Consider the following 13,630-nt stretch of genomic DNA (forward strand, 5'->3'; position numbering starts at 1 on the left):
GCATGGCATTCCGGCTAATTCTGTCGTCTCATGAGTTTCATGTTCCTCGTTGCAGCAGTAACATTCGCTTAAAGACGCGATCGGTTGTTTTGTTTCACCGAGGTGTTTGATTGCTTCTAGTAGCTTCAAATGTCAGCACACAGTTTTACTAGCTTTTCGAGGTCGAGGTACTTGATTTGTTTTCGCTTGAATTTAGAAACGACGACGACAAGACTTTGCATGAGGCTCTGTTGCTTAGCGTCCAAGCGCGGTACAAGCTTACTAGTTTTGGTTTCTCTTTGTTCATGATCGATTACTGAAGACTTTGAGTCAGAGGCAAGCAAGGTAAGCTGGAAAAGGAGTAAACAAATGCATGTATATACTGCTACCTTGGCTACATTGTTCAGGGGGCTTTTACATTACAACTCGATCGATCATGCTACCTGATGAACTGGACTACGTTTAACTGGCACTGAACCCTTCACCCTTTTGTTTCAGACCACTAAGAAAGGAAAAAAATAAATAAAGAAAACTACATGATCCAGAATTCTCGCTTTTGAGAAATTAATTAACCTTTGGTGGGAAGGAAGGAAAAGAAAATAATAACAAGAAAGAAAGAAAAGACCAGAACCAGACCAATAAAGATACTTGTCTGGAGAAGCAAAATGCAAAAAGGTAGGTATTGGTATCCTCCTCCCCTGCATGGCTGCATCATCACCAAGTAACGAGACGATCTTGGAATGGATCAGGATTGCTACCGCTACGTGCACCTGACGTTCCTGCCCGGCCCGCCGTAGTAGAAGTAGTTTCCCCAGACGGCGTTGACGCCGCCCTGGATGTCGTAGCAGTTGGGGTGGTCGGCCGTGACGTGGAAGCCGGCGGCGAGCGGGACGAGGCTGTTGTCCCCGTCCACCACCTCCAGGTTGCGGAAGTAGGAGGCCCGGCCGAAGCCTTCGCCGGCGAAGTGGCCGCTGCCCATCTGCGTGGCCGTGTGGGACCCCGACGCGCGCGTGTTCACCACCTCGCCGCCGAACTGCACCATGCTCGCGTGCGACGCCAGGTGGCTGAACAGCAGCGACGGCCAGTACCCCACCAGCTCGCCGGAGCCGAACTCCAGCCACCAGTTGCCGTGGTTTGGGTCCTGAAAGAGCCAGTAGATTTCAGGTTAATTTGAAGTGAGTGAAACAGAGAAAAAGCAAAGACGAGGAAAATTCAGCTCCACCACTGTTACTCATCATATTCATTTGTAAAAAAAAAAAAAAACGCGCTGTGTGTAAAAAGCCGCGCACTTGAAAAGCCGAAAGGTGGAAGCAAACTAAAGCAAGGACTGGAGTGCACTGATGTGCGGCGTGTGCTGCTGTCTGCCGCCTGCGCCCCGTGCAGGGAGAGGCACGGACGGAGTTGCCATTGAACGAGCTAGGACCGGCGGGGACCGCATACTAGATGAGAGATTGAGAGAGGCCTACGCACCTTCCAGACGAGCAGGCTGATGTCGAACTGGCCGGCGTTGTAGGCGGAGGTGGGCGAGATGGCGGCGCCCATGGCGATGCGGCTGTTGGTCTGGATGAAGCCGGAGCAGAGGAGGTTGTAGCACCCGGTGGTCTGGTACGCGTCCGTCTGCAGGTCATCAGATCAGTCAAGACTTGATCAAGATGCTAGATGCATGAGGTGATGAGCAATTGAGCAGAGGAGGTGCGTGCAGCGAGTGCAAATGCTCACCGTCCAGTAGGTGAAGAACCTTGGCGCGTTGTCCCCGTACAGCTGCGGGCTGACCTGCCACCCTGCCTCGATGGTGTTGAGGTCGTTGCCGAAGGATCCCGCGATGACCCAGATCTGCGACAGGCTGAACTCCGACGCCGTGCTCACCTGCGGCGCCCACACGTTGATGCTCGCCTTGGCGCCGTAGTACTCGTCGCCGGCCACGTACCCCACCGCGTGCTGCATGCGTCAGGGACGACGGTGCACTCGTTAGCTAGCCTATCAATTGCTTCGATCTGAATGATGTCAGGCTGTTGTAATAACTGCAAGCGGGATTGGACGTTTCGTTCCTCCTAGTTTGTGGTCTGGCTTGTAGCGCTTGTCAGCTACGAGTACTATTGGCCCCCAATTCCCATGATCCTATACCTCGTGTCCGCCGGAGACGGAGTCGCGCCGCACCCTGCTTGCGGGCGCCCTGCCGAACCGCCTGACGGAGCTGGCGCGGAGCACGTCCGCCTCCGTGACCCGCCTGATGGGCACGGACCCCTCCGGGCACGCTTCGCCGGAGACCGCCCACAGCTGGACGCCGGCATCCGCGGTGGTGTCATTACTGGGGCGGCGGCTGTGGTGGTGCACCTTGGGCCTCGCCGGCGGGTCCGCCAGTGGCCTCTGCGCGCGCAGCCTTGGGTGGTCGAAGGCCGGCTGCAGGTGCGCCGCCACGCAGTCGATGAGGTCGCCGTCGGGGCTCTGCAGTGCAGACACACACGCCGACAACCGAGCAAGCAAGGTCACTATCAGTGTCGTCATTGCAAATCATGCACACACAGTGACACAGACACCTCGATCGGCGACGGAACAACAAAGAGAGCAACCAATGCAAGAGCAGAGGAGGAGAGGTGCACGCACGTGCCTGGATGTTCCGGAGCGCCGGCTTGTTGAGCCTCTTGAGCAGCGCCTGCACCCTCCTGTACCGCCGGAGCTCGTCGCCGGGCCGGAACCTCTGCGTGTCGTTCTTCGCCGCGGTGGCCCTGGCCCAGCCGGCGGCAAGAAGAAGCGCAACGAGCAGGAGGCGCACGAGGTGGGCAGCGGCGGCGCGGGACGAAGAATAGGAGGAACACGAGGCCATCGTCGTCGCCATCAGTGCGGCGTCCGCCTGCTGATGACCGGCTTGTGAAACCTCCTGCTGCAGCTGCAGTTGCAGAAGAGTGGCTTGTGCCCTTGGCTGCTCACGCGCTTCTTCTCCCAAGCAGGCGACGAAGAATACATTGGCCGGTTCGCTTCCGCCTGTACGTGACTGCTGCTTGGGAGTGGGAGCTGGTGCTGCTGCTGCCGCCGCCACAAATAATCGAGCTGGGCGCCGTCCGACAGCACGCGTGGCTCTGCACTCTCAAGTGACAGCTGGCGGATCGTTGTTTCGATTTGGCCAAACACGAACGAAGGAGCACTCCTCCTCCCTCTACGCAACGATATCTCTGCTCTCTGCTGCTTCTTCCAAGGCGCTGCCGAGGCGAGCACACCGGGGGCGCTATATAGCATAGCACTGCCACTGGCACTGGCAGCCACGTAACTAGGCGGCTTATCGATCATGGTGACTAGAGATAGGTCCTGTTCGGCTTATCCCATATTCGGCTTATTCGGCTTCTTTTTTCAGCCGAAACAGTGTTTTTCTCTCACAACAATTCAGCCGAAACAGTGTTTTTCAGCCAGTTTCAGCCAAGTTTCAGACCAGCGAACGGGGCCTATGAAGAGAGAGGAAGTAACTACTAGTACTCCAGCAGTTAGCTTAGCCATAGGGGGCCGGGCCGGGGCCGACAAAGCATGAGGCTTTGCAGCATGAGGCAATTGAGTTGGGTTGAGAGGGAGGATTAATGACAAACTAAGCTTTGAGAGCCTATAGGAAGACAACCATTCATTTTTGGGGAAAATCTCAATTGTCGTAGTCTCCTTTTGGAAAATGGACTAAAACCGTGTCCAACAACTCACCATCAAAATAATCTATAAAGAAGAGTGTAATATTTTTTTTTGTCAAAAATTGTATCATTTCTTGTCAACCATATAGACCAAAATACTACACTTGCCCTTGCGAATTTAAAACCACAGTTTATTTGGTTCAACTTGCTGTAACTATGTTTGTAAAATAAATTAGTCATTGATATGTGATGTACGAAGCCATTGATACAACTTTCAGATATCATTGCAGACATTTTTCTAGTAATTGTTGGTACAAATGACAACATTCGAGTATTTCAACTCTTAATACACCCTGTGAAAATGAAAAATAAGGAGCACGTGTGTGTGCGCGCTTGTGGATATCTATTGCGTAATTCATAAAAAATAACTACATAACTGGTTTAGTTCCTGAAAATCACAATTTCCACTACCTTATAGTAAGCAAGTTTAAAAAAAGTTTCAGTTTCTGAAAATGAGGCATTGTAATCTATCTGAAACACGTATAAGATGTAATTAGCAAGCCTTAAGCTTTATTTGCGTGAAGCCATGAATCAATGTTCAAATAACAAGCAAGCAAAAAATAAGCCCCCCTTTAGAATGCAGTTTTTTTTTCTTCTAATTTCATATGTTTTTTCAGTGAAAATGAACTGATTTCTGTCAAATCTATGTATAACTTACGTGAAATTTATTGATTTCAAATGGGTCCTAAATCTGTGTCTGCATGCAGCTTGCTTGACCACTTTAAACCCGGTCAATCTTGAGCTACACAGGTGTTCTCGTAGGACCGAGGGGGCAAGAGGCAATACAATGCAGTGGGGGCAGAGTCCAGTGGCTTTGGCCTTTGGGTTGGGTCCCCTCTTCATCTTTTTTATTCCGGTGCTCTATTCTCTTCTTTTCACCCATCTCCTTCCCCTTTATCTCCTTCATTGGGTTCTGCAGGGAGCATGCTTGCTTGGCTACATAGCTATTGCTTGCTCCTATGGGTGTGGCTGTGGCCACTCTACTCATCAGAACTCTCCTTTGCTGTTCATCTGCAGCTGCCTGCTGCTTGGTCCTACATGGAATGAAACTCTGATTGTCTGTCTCAGAGGTCCCCAGATCTCCATGTACATGCTACCTTTCACTACTTCCTAGGTCCTCTACACTCCAAACTAGTTTTTACTTTTTTCTTTTACCCTGGATACATGCATGGGGCAAAAAAGGGGCTTCTATTGTGTTTGTTTGCACTTGCAGGGCCAAAGGAATTTTCACCTCATTGACAGAATGTAACTTTTTCGTGTCTTGGTGTGCCCAAAGGCATGCATGGAAATATGGAATGAACAGTGACTCCCAGGTAGTAAAATTTGAAAAGCGTTCCCGGTGCCTCCGGTACCAAAAACGTTTCTTGCCCCGTCCCGGGATCTGTTAAGTTTTGCCCATCGTGCCTCTGGGTTTCATACAAGGTTCAAAATAAACCTTCCATTTTTCCTTGTGGGACTGAATTTGAAGAACAGTTCGTATCCAAGAAATCTCTCTGCTGTGCCGGCCATCATAAACTGAGATGGTCTGAATCCAGTAGATCTTGTGCAGACATACTAGAGAGCCCCCCGAACCTGATACGGAGCAACAGTTCTTGCTCTACTTTTGGCTGCATCTCAGTACACCGTACACGCACGTATGAACAGGCACAGATCCTCTCTCCCAGAACTCAACCCCGTTTCAGCCTACATGCGTATCGAGCTTACAAGCCGGCTTATCGGACATGGTATAGTATTTTTCTCTCCTAACAAATCAGCCATACAAATCAACACAAACGGCTTATATACTAGCCGCTATATATTACTGAGCTGATCTCTCTCGTAACCGTGCCATGAGCTTTACTGACGACGAGTATTCTATTTTTACCTCCGTCCACTGATCGACTGCACTAACCAGCAGCAGCAGCAGAAGTAATCATGCCCTTCATATACTCTGCAAAGCCCTTTGCAAACCGATCGGCTAACATGGGGCCTGCCGCTTATCTCACTGTCCTGGATTTTGAGAGCAGTTTTGTTTTCTTTATTACTCGGAGCACTAGCAGAGCCGTGCAGTGCTGTGCTGGCAGCTCATCAGTTGCATGCTCCACTTTGTATGGATTCAGAGTAAAGAAAACACACAGGGCAGAGCTAAGCCTGATTAGCTAGCTGGGTTAATTATGTGCACCGCTGCATTGGCTGCATCTTTCAACCGTGTAATCTATGCGGCCACACGTCGTGTCAGACAGTACAGGATGATCCACCTCGCAGGCATATGGTGGCAATGATGCAGTCATGCCGTGGAAAAACGACGTGGCTAGCGCTAGGACGTCCGGACGTCTACCTAGTCCGCATCCATCCGCCTCACTTCGATTTGCATGTGCACCCTGCCTTCGATGCTGCACCCGCCGCTCGTCGTGTCAGGATGGATCGCCGCGTAGCCCGCACCCGCCTTGCACACGGACCCTGCCCCTCCCTCCAACCTCACAACCCCCGCTGCGATCGCTCCTTCCCCCTGACCCCCTCCTCGCTCTCTGTGTGGGCGGGACCTAGGAGCCGGTCCCCAGCTTTGACGTGCCCCATCCCCTGGCGCCAGGGCCGTGCGCCCATCACTCAATGTGTCCTGTGAAATACTTGCAATATGAAACACTTGGATGCAACATACGTCGGACAAAGATGAAACATTTGGAACATTTTGTTGCAATATTTGTGTGAAACATATGTAACATCCGGATAAAATACTTGCAATATGTGTGTGAAACATATGCAATACCCAGATAAAATATTTGCAACATGTGTGTGAAACATATGCAACATCTAACTAAAACACTTGCTGCAATATAAGTCTGAAACTTATGAAATATTTTTTTCAAAACGCTTGCAACATATCACTAAAAGCACTTGCAAAAATATGCAATATATGCAACATCCCGATGTACTTTTGCAGCATCCATATATAACAATTGCAACATACCTCTGAAACACTTGAACATATATTTGCAACATAGGGGAGGGGAAGGCCAGGGCCGGTTGATTTCAATCGTCGAGGTGATATCTGGAGGCGAGCGGTGGCGCGCGAGCACCACCAGCACCGGCCACGCTCGTTGGTGCCCTTGGCTCGGCCAGGAAAGACTTGAGGAGCCACGGCACGGGTCGTCCCAGCGGCCATGGTGGGGTCAGCGGCGCACCCAACGGTTATGGGCGATGGATGGACGGCGAGGGAGCGAACGGTGCAGGTGACTGGGACGCAGGTGAGCAACGCAGGTAAGCAGCGCAGGGAGCGAGGGCACGTGTCGCGGCTGGCGATGGGGGAAGGGCACGGCGCAGCAGCACGACGAGCACGGTGGGTGAGGAGGGTGGCGAGCGAATAAGCATACGAGGGAGTGAGGATTTTTTTTTTCTGAGAGAGAGCCTCGTTCGGATGGGAGCTAAGGATGGACGCCCATGTTAGGTCATTATGACCCGAAAAATGGGAGCCAGCAGCCATTTGACGTCCCTGCTACACCAGTTTGTATTCAATAATCCATGTAGGAATTATATAGCCGAGCGCATTTTCACTGCTCGTTTAAGATACTCAATTAGAGTATCCACAATATAGTTATATGAGTGTACAGTGTACACATTATATGTACATATATAGAGTACAAGAACATAGCTTCTCAAAACTTAGTTTGAACAAATTAAACAACACCCGACGGGTGTGTTTCTATACATAGCAGAAAAAAAAGATTATAACCCTAGGAGCCCATGACCAGGCAACCCAAAAGAAACTAAAAAAATAACTAAACAGTGTACTGTGTATCACATGCCGCAATTCAACTATCCAACCGTCAAAAAAGACCAAAACCAAACCCGCCGCCGCTAAGTGTGACAGATTCGTTAGGCCACAAAGAAGCCACAAATGCTCCTATGAACTCAACAATGCCCAGCCACAATGCTCAAGAAGCACACTATGGACACTTGCAAAAAGAAGCGCAAAGGGAAAGGATTGAGGCAAAAGAACACTACGTAGAAAACATTTTTTAGGGGCGGTTAGTAAGCCTATGTAGGAGCGGTTTTGTCAGTCACCCCTATAAAAAGGTGGCTACAAATCGCTGATTTGTAGGGGCGGTTGGTACTGTAGCCGCCCCTATAAATCGATTTATAGGGGCGGCCTGGGAACACCAGCCGCGTTCCCAGACCGCCCCTATAAATCGATTTGTAGGGGCGGCTACAGTACCAACCGTCCCTACAAATTATTTTTCTGTAAAAAAAATTAAATTTATAATTCAAATTGAACCATGTAAAACTTCATCACAGTAAAGATGATTAAATGAGGCAAATGCATTAGACTCTGTACAAACTGTTTACAAGGCATCAAGGAACCTAAAATAATGAAGACAGGCCCAGATAACATTGTTTGCGTTAGGCTCTGTACAAACTGTTTACAAGCATGCTAACCAGGTTTATACTCACTTTATCTTGGATGTTCCTTAAGAGATAGTTGATAATAGCAGCCTTCTTTGAAAGAATTGCTTTGTGAATCGTTGGCAAGCCATCCTAAGGAAACCAGCAAAAGGTCCAATAAAAATAATGATCTAAAAAACAAAGAAGCCATATAGCTATTTTATAGTCAGGCAGTGGCAATTACCTTATCAAGCGCATTTATGTCCACATTATGTTTTAAAAGACTGTCCAATAGATAGAAATCTCCAGATGCAGCAAGGGTGTGAAACGGAAGCCATTTACTCTGCAAGGAATAGATACTTGCATTACACCGGAAACTAAACTTGAAATAACAAAGATCATCATAGACAAGTGAAGATACTCGCATTACACCGAAATATAGAAAATACTTTACATCTTAATGAGTTGATCAGCAAGATAAACTATCACTTTGAAGAGAATCACAATATTCGTGTGAACTATCTGTAAGTCTTGTGCACATGATGTATCTAAATCCATTCATGGATCAAAGATCTGCATCCTCGTAGGAAAGAGTATGGAAAGGAAGAGAGAGGATAATGTGCATTGGGGCATGGAAAATGCTAGAGGGAAGGGAAAAGGCATGGATTCGAATATATACTGTACATATCAAAGATCTGTTGTGGATTTGGCTGATGCAACCTACATCCTTCACCATGGACAAGATTGGAGGAGCGAAACTGGGAGATCACGTACCAATGGTGGCGGCCGAGCCAAGTGGAGTTGGCACTACACAAATGGAATGATTTTTCAGTTAAGAGAAGGCTAGCAGCAAATGATATATGCCTGTCAAATTACCTAAATTTACAACAATAGTGTTTGCTTTATGGGACTAACTGGAAAAATAATCAGGCACGCCCCACGCTAATAATTCAGCCAACATTATGTGATATGAATATACTCAAGAATGTCAACTCAGGAAAAGAAATGTTTCTGCAGCAAAGCAAGAGCTAGCTGACATGTATGTCATATTTTACCTGCAACACAAGATCTGTCTGTTGTTGTTCCCTTCACTGTTAGGTATATCTGCATCAAGTAAAGCAAATAAGAAAACAAAGACATGGAAATATTAGACTGATCCTTGTGATGCCATTTGGTTTGCTCCAAAGCCAACCAAACCAAGCAACAAGTTATATGAGCAATTATAGGATAAACTGAATGAAGCGAGCTAGTTCAATGCATTTGTTGGGCACTAGCTCATTCAATCAGCACAATCTATCATAACACTTCCTGAGGTTACAACCCATATGTTTATTATTAACAGGTTTTCCAGCATCATTTTGTAGCTGATCATTTACATGTATATAACAAGCAGAATGGAAAATGTGTACTGGAGACATACAAGATAGAAGTGCCAGACCATGACAGCAAATAATCAATAAACATGTTAGCAAAACACAATGAACAACTAGTCTGCTTGTGCTGCATTCCAGACAAAAAGAAATAAGCGCTATACATATCATAACACTTCCACGAGTTACAACCCACATATATTTATATCAATAATAAATGTTGTTGGCGCAAAGCATATACAGATAAATCACTGCATCATCAATTTGCGAAATACAAGCAAACAGATTGTTATACTATCAACCAGAACATGCCAAATAAATATCAACAACAGAAACTAATAGGATAGAAATGCAAAAATGGAATGTGTAACGTCAAGCAAAAGATCATTCAGCACTTACAGGTTGGTGTAGCAAGCTTGAGCGTGCGGAAGCAGATGTCATAGAGAGCCTCGTTATCGAGCACCATGCACTCATCTGCTTTCTCAACAAGCTGATGAACTGAGAGCGTGGCGTTGTAGGGCTCCACGACAGTATCAGACACCTTGGGCGACGGGAAGACAGAGAATGTCAACATCATGCGGTCAGGGTACTCCTCCCTGATCTTGGAGATGAGCAGGGTGCCCGTTCCTGAACTAGTACCTCCTCCCAACGAGTGGCAGACCTGGAACCCTACAGTATTAAGGGAGAATAATGCATCATAATGGATTAGTAAGGCTGTCAGGCGTCTAGCACAACAACCATTGAGAGGTACGAGAATTCTACGACAAAATCCGATCAATTCGTCAAAAATGTCACAAACCGCTTAGATCTAGGCGAAATCGATCAGATCTACATGCACAGCGCAAGTGCAATGGCTCATAAACCCTAGATCCAGAAGGGCTCGTGTCTCCATAACCCCAGAGAGGAAAGGGGCGAAAACATCAGATCCGGTGGGATAGATTAGATAGACAAGACGTACCTTGGAGGCAGTTGCAGTTCTCGGCCTCCTTGCGGACGACGTCGAGCACGGAGTCGATGAGCTCTACGCCCTCGGTGTAGTGGCCCTTGGCCCAGTTGTTGCTGGCGCTGGACTGGCCAAAGACGAAGTTGTCGGGGCGAAAGATCTGGCCGAAGGGCCCCGAGCACACAGAGTCCATGGTGCCGGGCTCGAGGTCCATGAGGACGGCGCGCGGGATGTAGCGTCTGCCGCTGGCTTCGTTGTAGTAGACATTGATGCGCTCAAGCTGGAGGTCGGAGTCGCCGGCGTACTTGCCAGTGTGGTCGATGCTGTGCTCGTCGCAGATCACCTCCTAGAACTTGGCCCCGATCTGGTTCCTACACTGGCCACCCTGGATGTGGAGGATCTCCCTCATGGCGATGGGCCGGCAGGGGGGGGGGGCTAGCTAGGGTTCTGGCGAGGCGAGGCGGTGGGGTTTGGTTGGGGGATTGGGGGAGGTCGAGCACGGAGACAGCGGACTGGCGGAGGAGTGTGTGTGAAGAGGGGAGAGAGGGGTGGGGAGAGAAGGCTATGTGCGGTGGAGGAAGGCTCTATGCGGAGGGGGTACTTCGGATAAATGGCTGCAGTTCGCACAGTAGGGGCGGTTTGTGATTGAGCTACCCCTACAAATAGAAATACCAGGGGCGGCTCGTATCACCAGCCGCCCCTGCTGTTCTATTTGTTGGGGCGGCTGGTCTCGTGGCTCTCGAACATGCCACTGTAGGGGCGGCTCCATCATCAGCCGCCCCTACAAAAAATTTGTCCTGTTGCTAAAAATCATTTTTCACATAGTGGAAGAATAATCCACTCGTCCCCGCATTAAACCATCATCATCGAGTGTTGGTATTTATTAACTTGTCACTTGTTTAAGTAGCCACCTAATGTTGTTGATATTTCTTAACATCACTTTTGCTAAGTTGTCATCCCCAGCTATGATGTCAAAAATGTTTATTGGTACCACCTAGAATGACACTACGAAGTACTTTAGTATTTCATGTGACTAGAAAGAATAAACTGATCTAACTTTCAAACTTACCCGTATTTAATTTGCCACTTGTTTAAGTAGCCACCTAATGTTGTTGATATTTCTTAACATCACTTTTGCTAAGTTATCATCCCCAGCTATGATGCCAGAAATGTTTATTGGTACCACCTAGAATGACACTACGAAGTACTTTAGTATTTCATGTGACTAGAAAGAATAAACTGATCTAACTTTCAAACTTACCCGTATTTTCTTCAACCATGGGGATTCTTAGCCTTCACTTGGGTCTTGAGTAATTGAAAGACATAACGATCAAGTCAAGGACTATGTCTTAAGTTCTTTGCTCAATCATTATTTTGGAATTTTTATATGTTTTCAAAATAAAACTCAGAGCTTCCATTGTATGACACTCTCAAGTCTCTCAATATATATGTTATTTGTGGATCCTCACCAAGGCACTAATGATGTCATGCCTTTCTTTTCCTACAACTAAGGCTTATGTGGAGCTCATAGGAGTGGAAATAGCATGAAAGAGCATACTTGCAATACATATATTGTAAAGTCAAACCTCGGATCCAAAGAAAGTTAAGTCATACAATCAAATCAAGATGTGCATGTGTATGGATATATGGTGGCTATCCTAATTCTACTATGCTCCTTAAAAACATATCTCTCTTTTGATCTTGAAAATACTTTGCAAGAGAACATGAGCTATCTTATTCATCTTCTTCTTTTTCAGGCGGGCATCTGAATACCCATTGTTTTCAATATCTCGGACACTTGTCCATTTTTTCTCAACTCTCTTTTTTGAATAACTTTTGTATAGCCCCATGTTTCTTCTTTACAACAAAACTTTTGATTTGATTGTATCAAAACAGTCTTATCTAAAATAGTCTTATCCAAAACTTAGGAGAATTCAAGGCTGAAAACTAGGTAATTGAAAGGAATTACAACAGAGCAACTATTCATCATTTCCATGTTAAGAGATTACCTCCAGATTCCTTTTTATTTAGCTCATAAAAACAGAAAGCTAGATACACATACTTTTTATTTGTTTTTATTTTTAAGATCTCACCTTACTAATATATATATCTCATATAAAGACAAATTTTTATTTTGTTTTTAGTTATGTATCTTTTTTTAGCTAATAAAAGAGAAAAAAATACTTATCTAGATACACGGGGATGCCCTTTCTCCAAGCTTGTTGTTGTCATGGTCGAATATTGAAGTTGAGTGATCCTTCTCAGAGTAGATTTTGCCAGCTGATGTCCTTCTCGTCCGTGGGTGGAGCTAGATGAAGACAACTGGGTGATCTTGCTCTTGTATATCATCCTGCAAAGTACCAACAAGAACACCAAAACTCATGGAACATATTAGGATAAAGGGTTAGCAGTTAGCAGCCTGGAGATTCGTTGTTCTTGAGATTGAAAATATTTTTGAAATGGCAGAATTCTAGCAGGATATCTTTCTCATATTTTTGGATTTTCTGACATAATGCATGCATGGTATTTATATTTTTCGCCGCCATAGTAAATATTCTTGGGGGTTTTACACACCGTAGAAGTATTCACATGGGGCTTAAGATTTTTATCATGCATTAATGAAAATTTTATTTTATTTTCTAAATTCAATTCTAATGCAGAAAAGGTAAATATGCTAAAGTGAAAATAATTCAGGCAATGCGAAAAAGTAAATATAGATAACTACCGCTTTACCTCCCATGAGGGTTCAGATTTTTATGTCCTCCGGACAGGACTTTTCTCTAGTCTTGTTCATTCTTTGGGTGCATTTGTCGGTCCCAAAGATGGAGACCTTGATGGTTGCACCTCTTGTGATGGTGAGTCTGATGATGTCACCTTTTCCTTTCACACCTGCTTGGTCTGTGGACTTGATTTTGGTAGAGTAGGTTCATCCTTCACAACTTCTTCATCTTCTTCATCATTCTTGGGGAGTTGATTCTTCCGATGTTGAGATGCTCGACATCTCCTCTAGGAGTGGGTCTTCTTTGGGTGTTCATAAGTGGTATAACTATTAAAATAGCAATGTACCTATCGGGGACCAATAGTAGGGTACCCGAAGAGGAGGAACTAATGACCATCAACATTGATTCATCCAAGCAGTCAAGAGCATGACTACAGCTCCAACCGACCCCTAGGCGCGCAAGCTCTGCCTCACCCGACCCTAAGGCTACGGGCTCCACCTCGCCTGACCCTTGGGTCCATGCTCTGCCTCACCTGACCCTGAGGCCGTGGGCTCCACCTCGCCCGACCCTTGGTTTTGCACTCTACCTCGC

General features: G+C 46.7%; 1 protein-coding gene and 1 pseudogene across 1 annotated transcript; both read right to left on the reverse strand.

Annotated features, from left to right (window-relative positions):
* Positions 1–251: 251 nt before the first annotated feature.
* LOC136452268 (protein neprosin-like) lies at positions 252–3,146 on the reverse strand. Its single transcript, XM_066452888.1, has 5 exons — positions 2,588–3,146; positions 2,104–2,424; positions 1,699–1,917; positions 1,450–1,596; positions 252–1,120 (listed from the first exon to the last, which is right to left on the reverse strand). Exons 1-5 carry the CDS (start codon positions 2,813–2,815, stop codon positions 740–742), a joined length of 1,296 nt encoding a protein of 431 aa, XP_066308985.1. The 5' UTR covers positions 2,816–3,146; the 3' UTR covers positions 252–739.
* Positions 3,147–9,343: 6,197 nt separating this feature from the next.
* LOC136452269 (tubulin beta chain-like) lies at positions 9,344–10,728 on the reverse strand (annotated as a pseudogene).
* Positions 10,729–13,630: the final 2,902 nt, after the last annotated feature.

Source organism: Miscanthus floridulus, chromosome 5, assembly GCF_019320115.1.
Source record: "Miscanthus floridulus cultivar M001 chromosome 5, ASM1932011v1, whole genome shotgun sequence".
Classification (NCBI taxonomy): domain Eukaryota; kingdom Viridiplantae; phylum Streptophyta; class Magnoliopsida; order Poales; family Poaceae; genus Miscanthus; species Miscanthus floridulus.

Bases quoted from the DNA above. Each gene is read 5' to 3' on its own strand.
- LOC136452268 (XM_066452888.1), bottom strand. From the start codon at position 2,815: ATGGCGACGACGATGGCCTCGTGTTCCTCCTATTCTTCGTCCCGCGCC. The intron at 2,425-2,587 runs GCACGTGCGTGC...TCTGCACTGCAG, and splicing joins CGGCGCTCCGGAACATCCAG to AGCCCCGACGGCGACCTCAT. The intron at 1,121-1,449 runs GTGCGTAGGCCT...TGGCTCTTTCAG, and splicing joins TCAGCCTGCTCGTCTGGAAG to GACCCAAACCACGGCAACTG.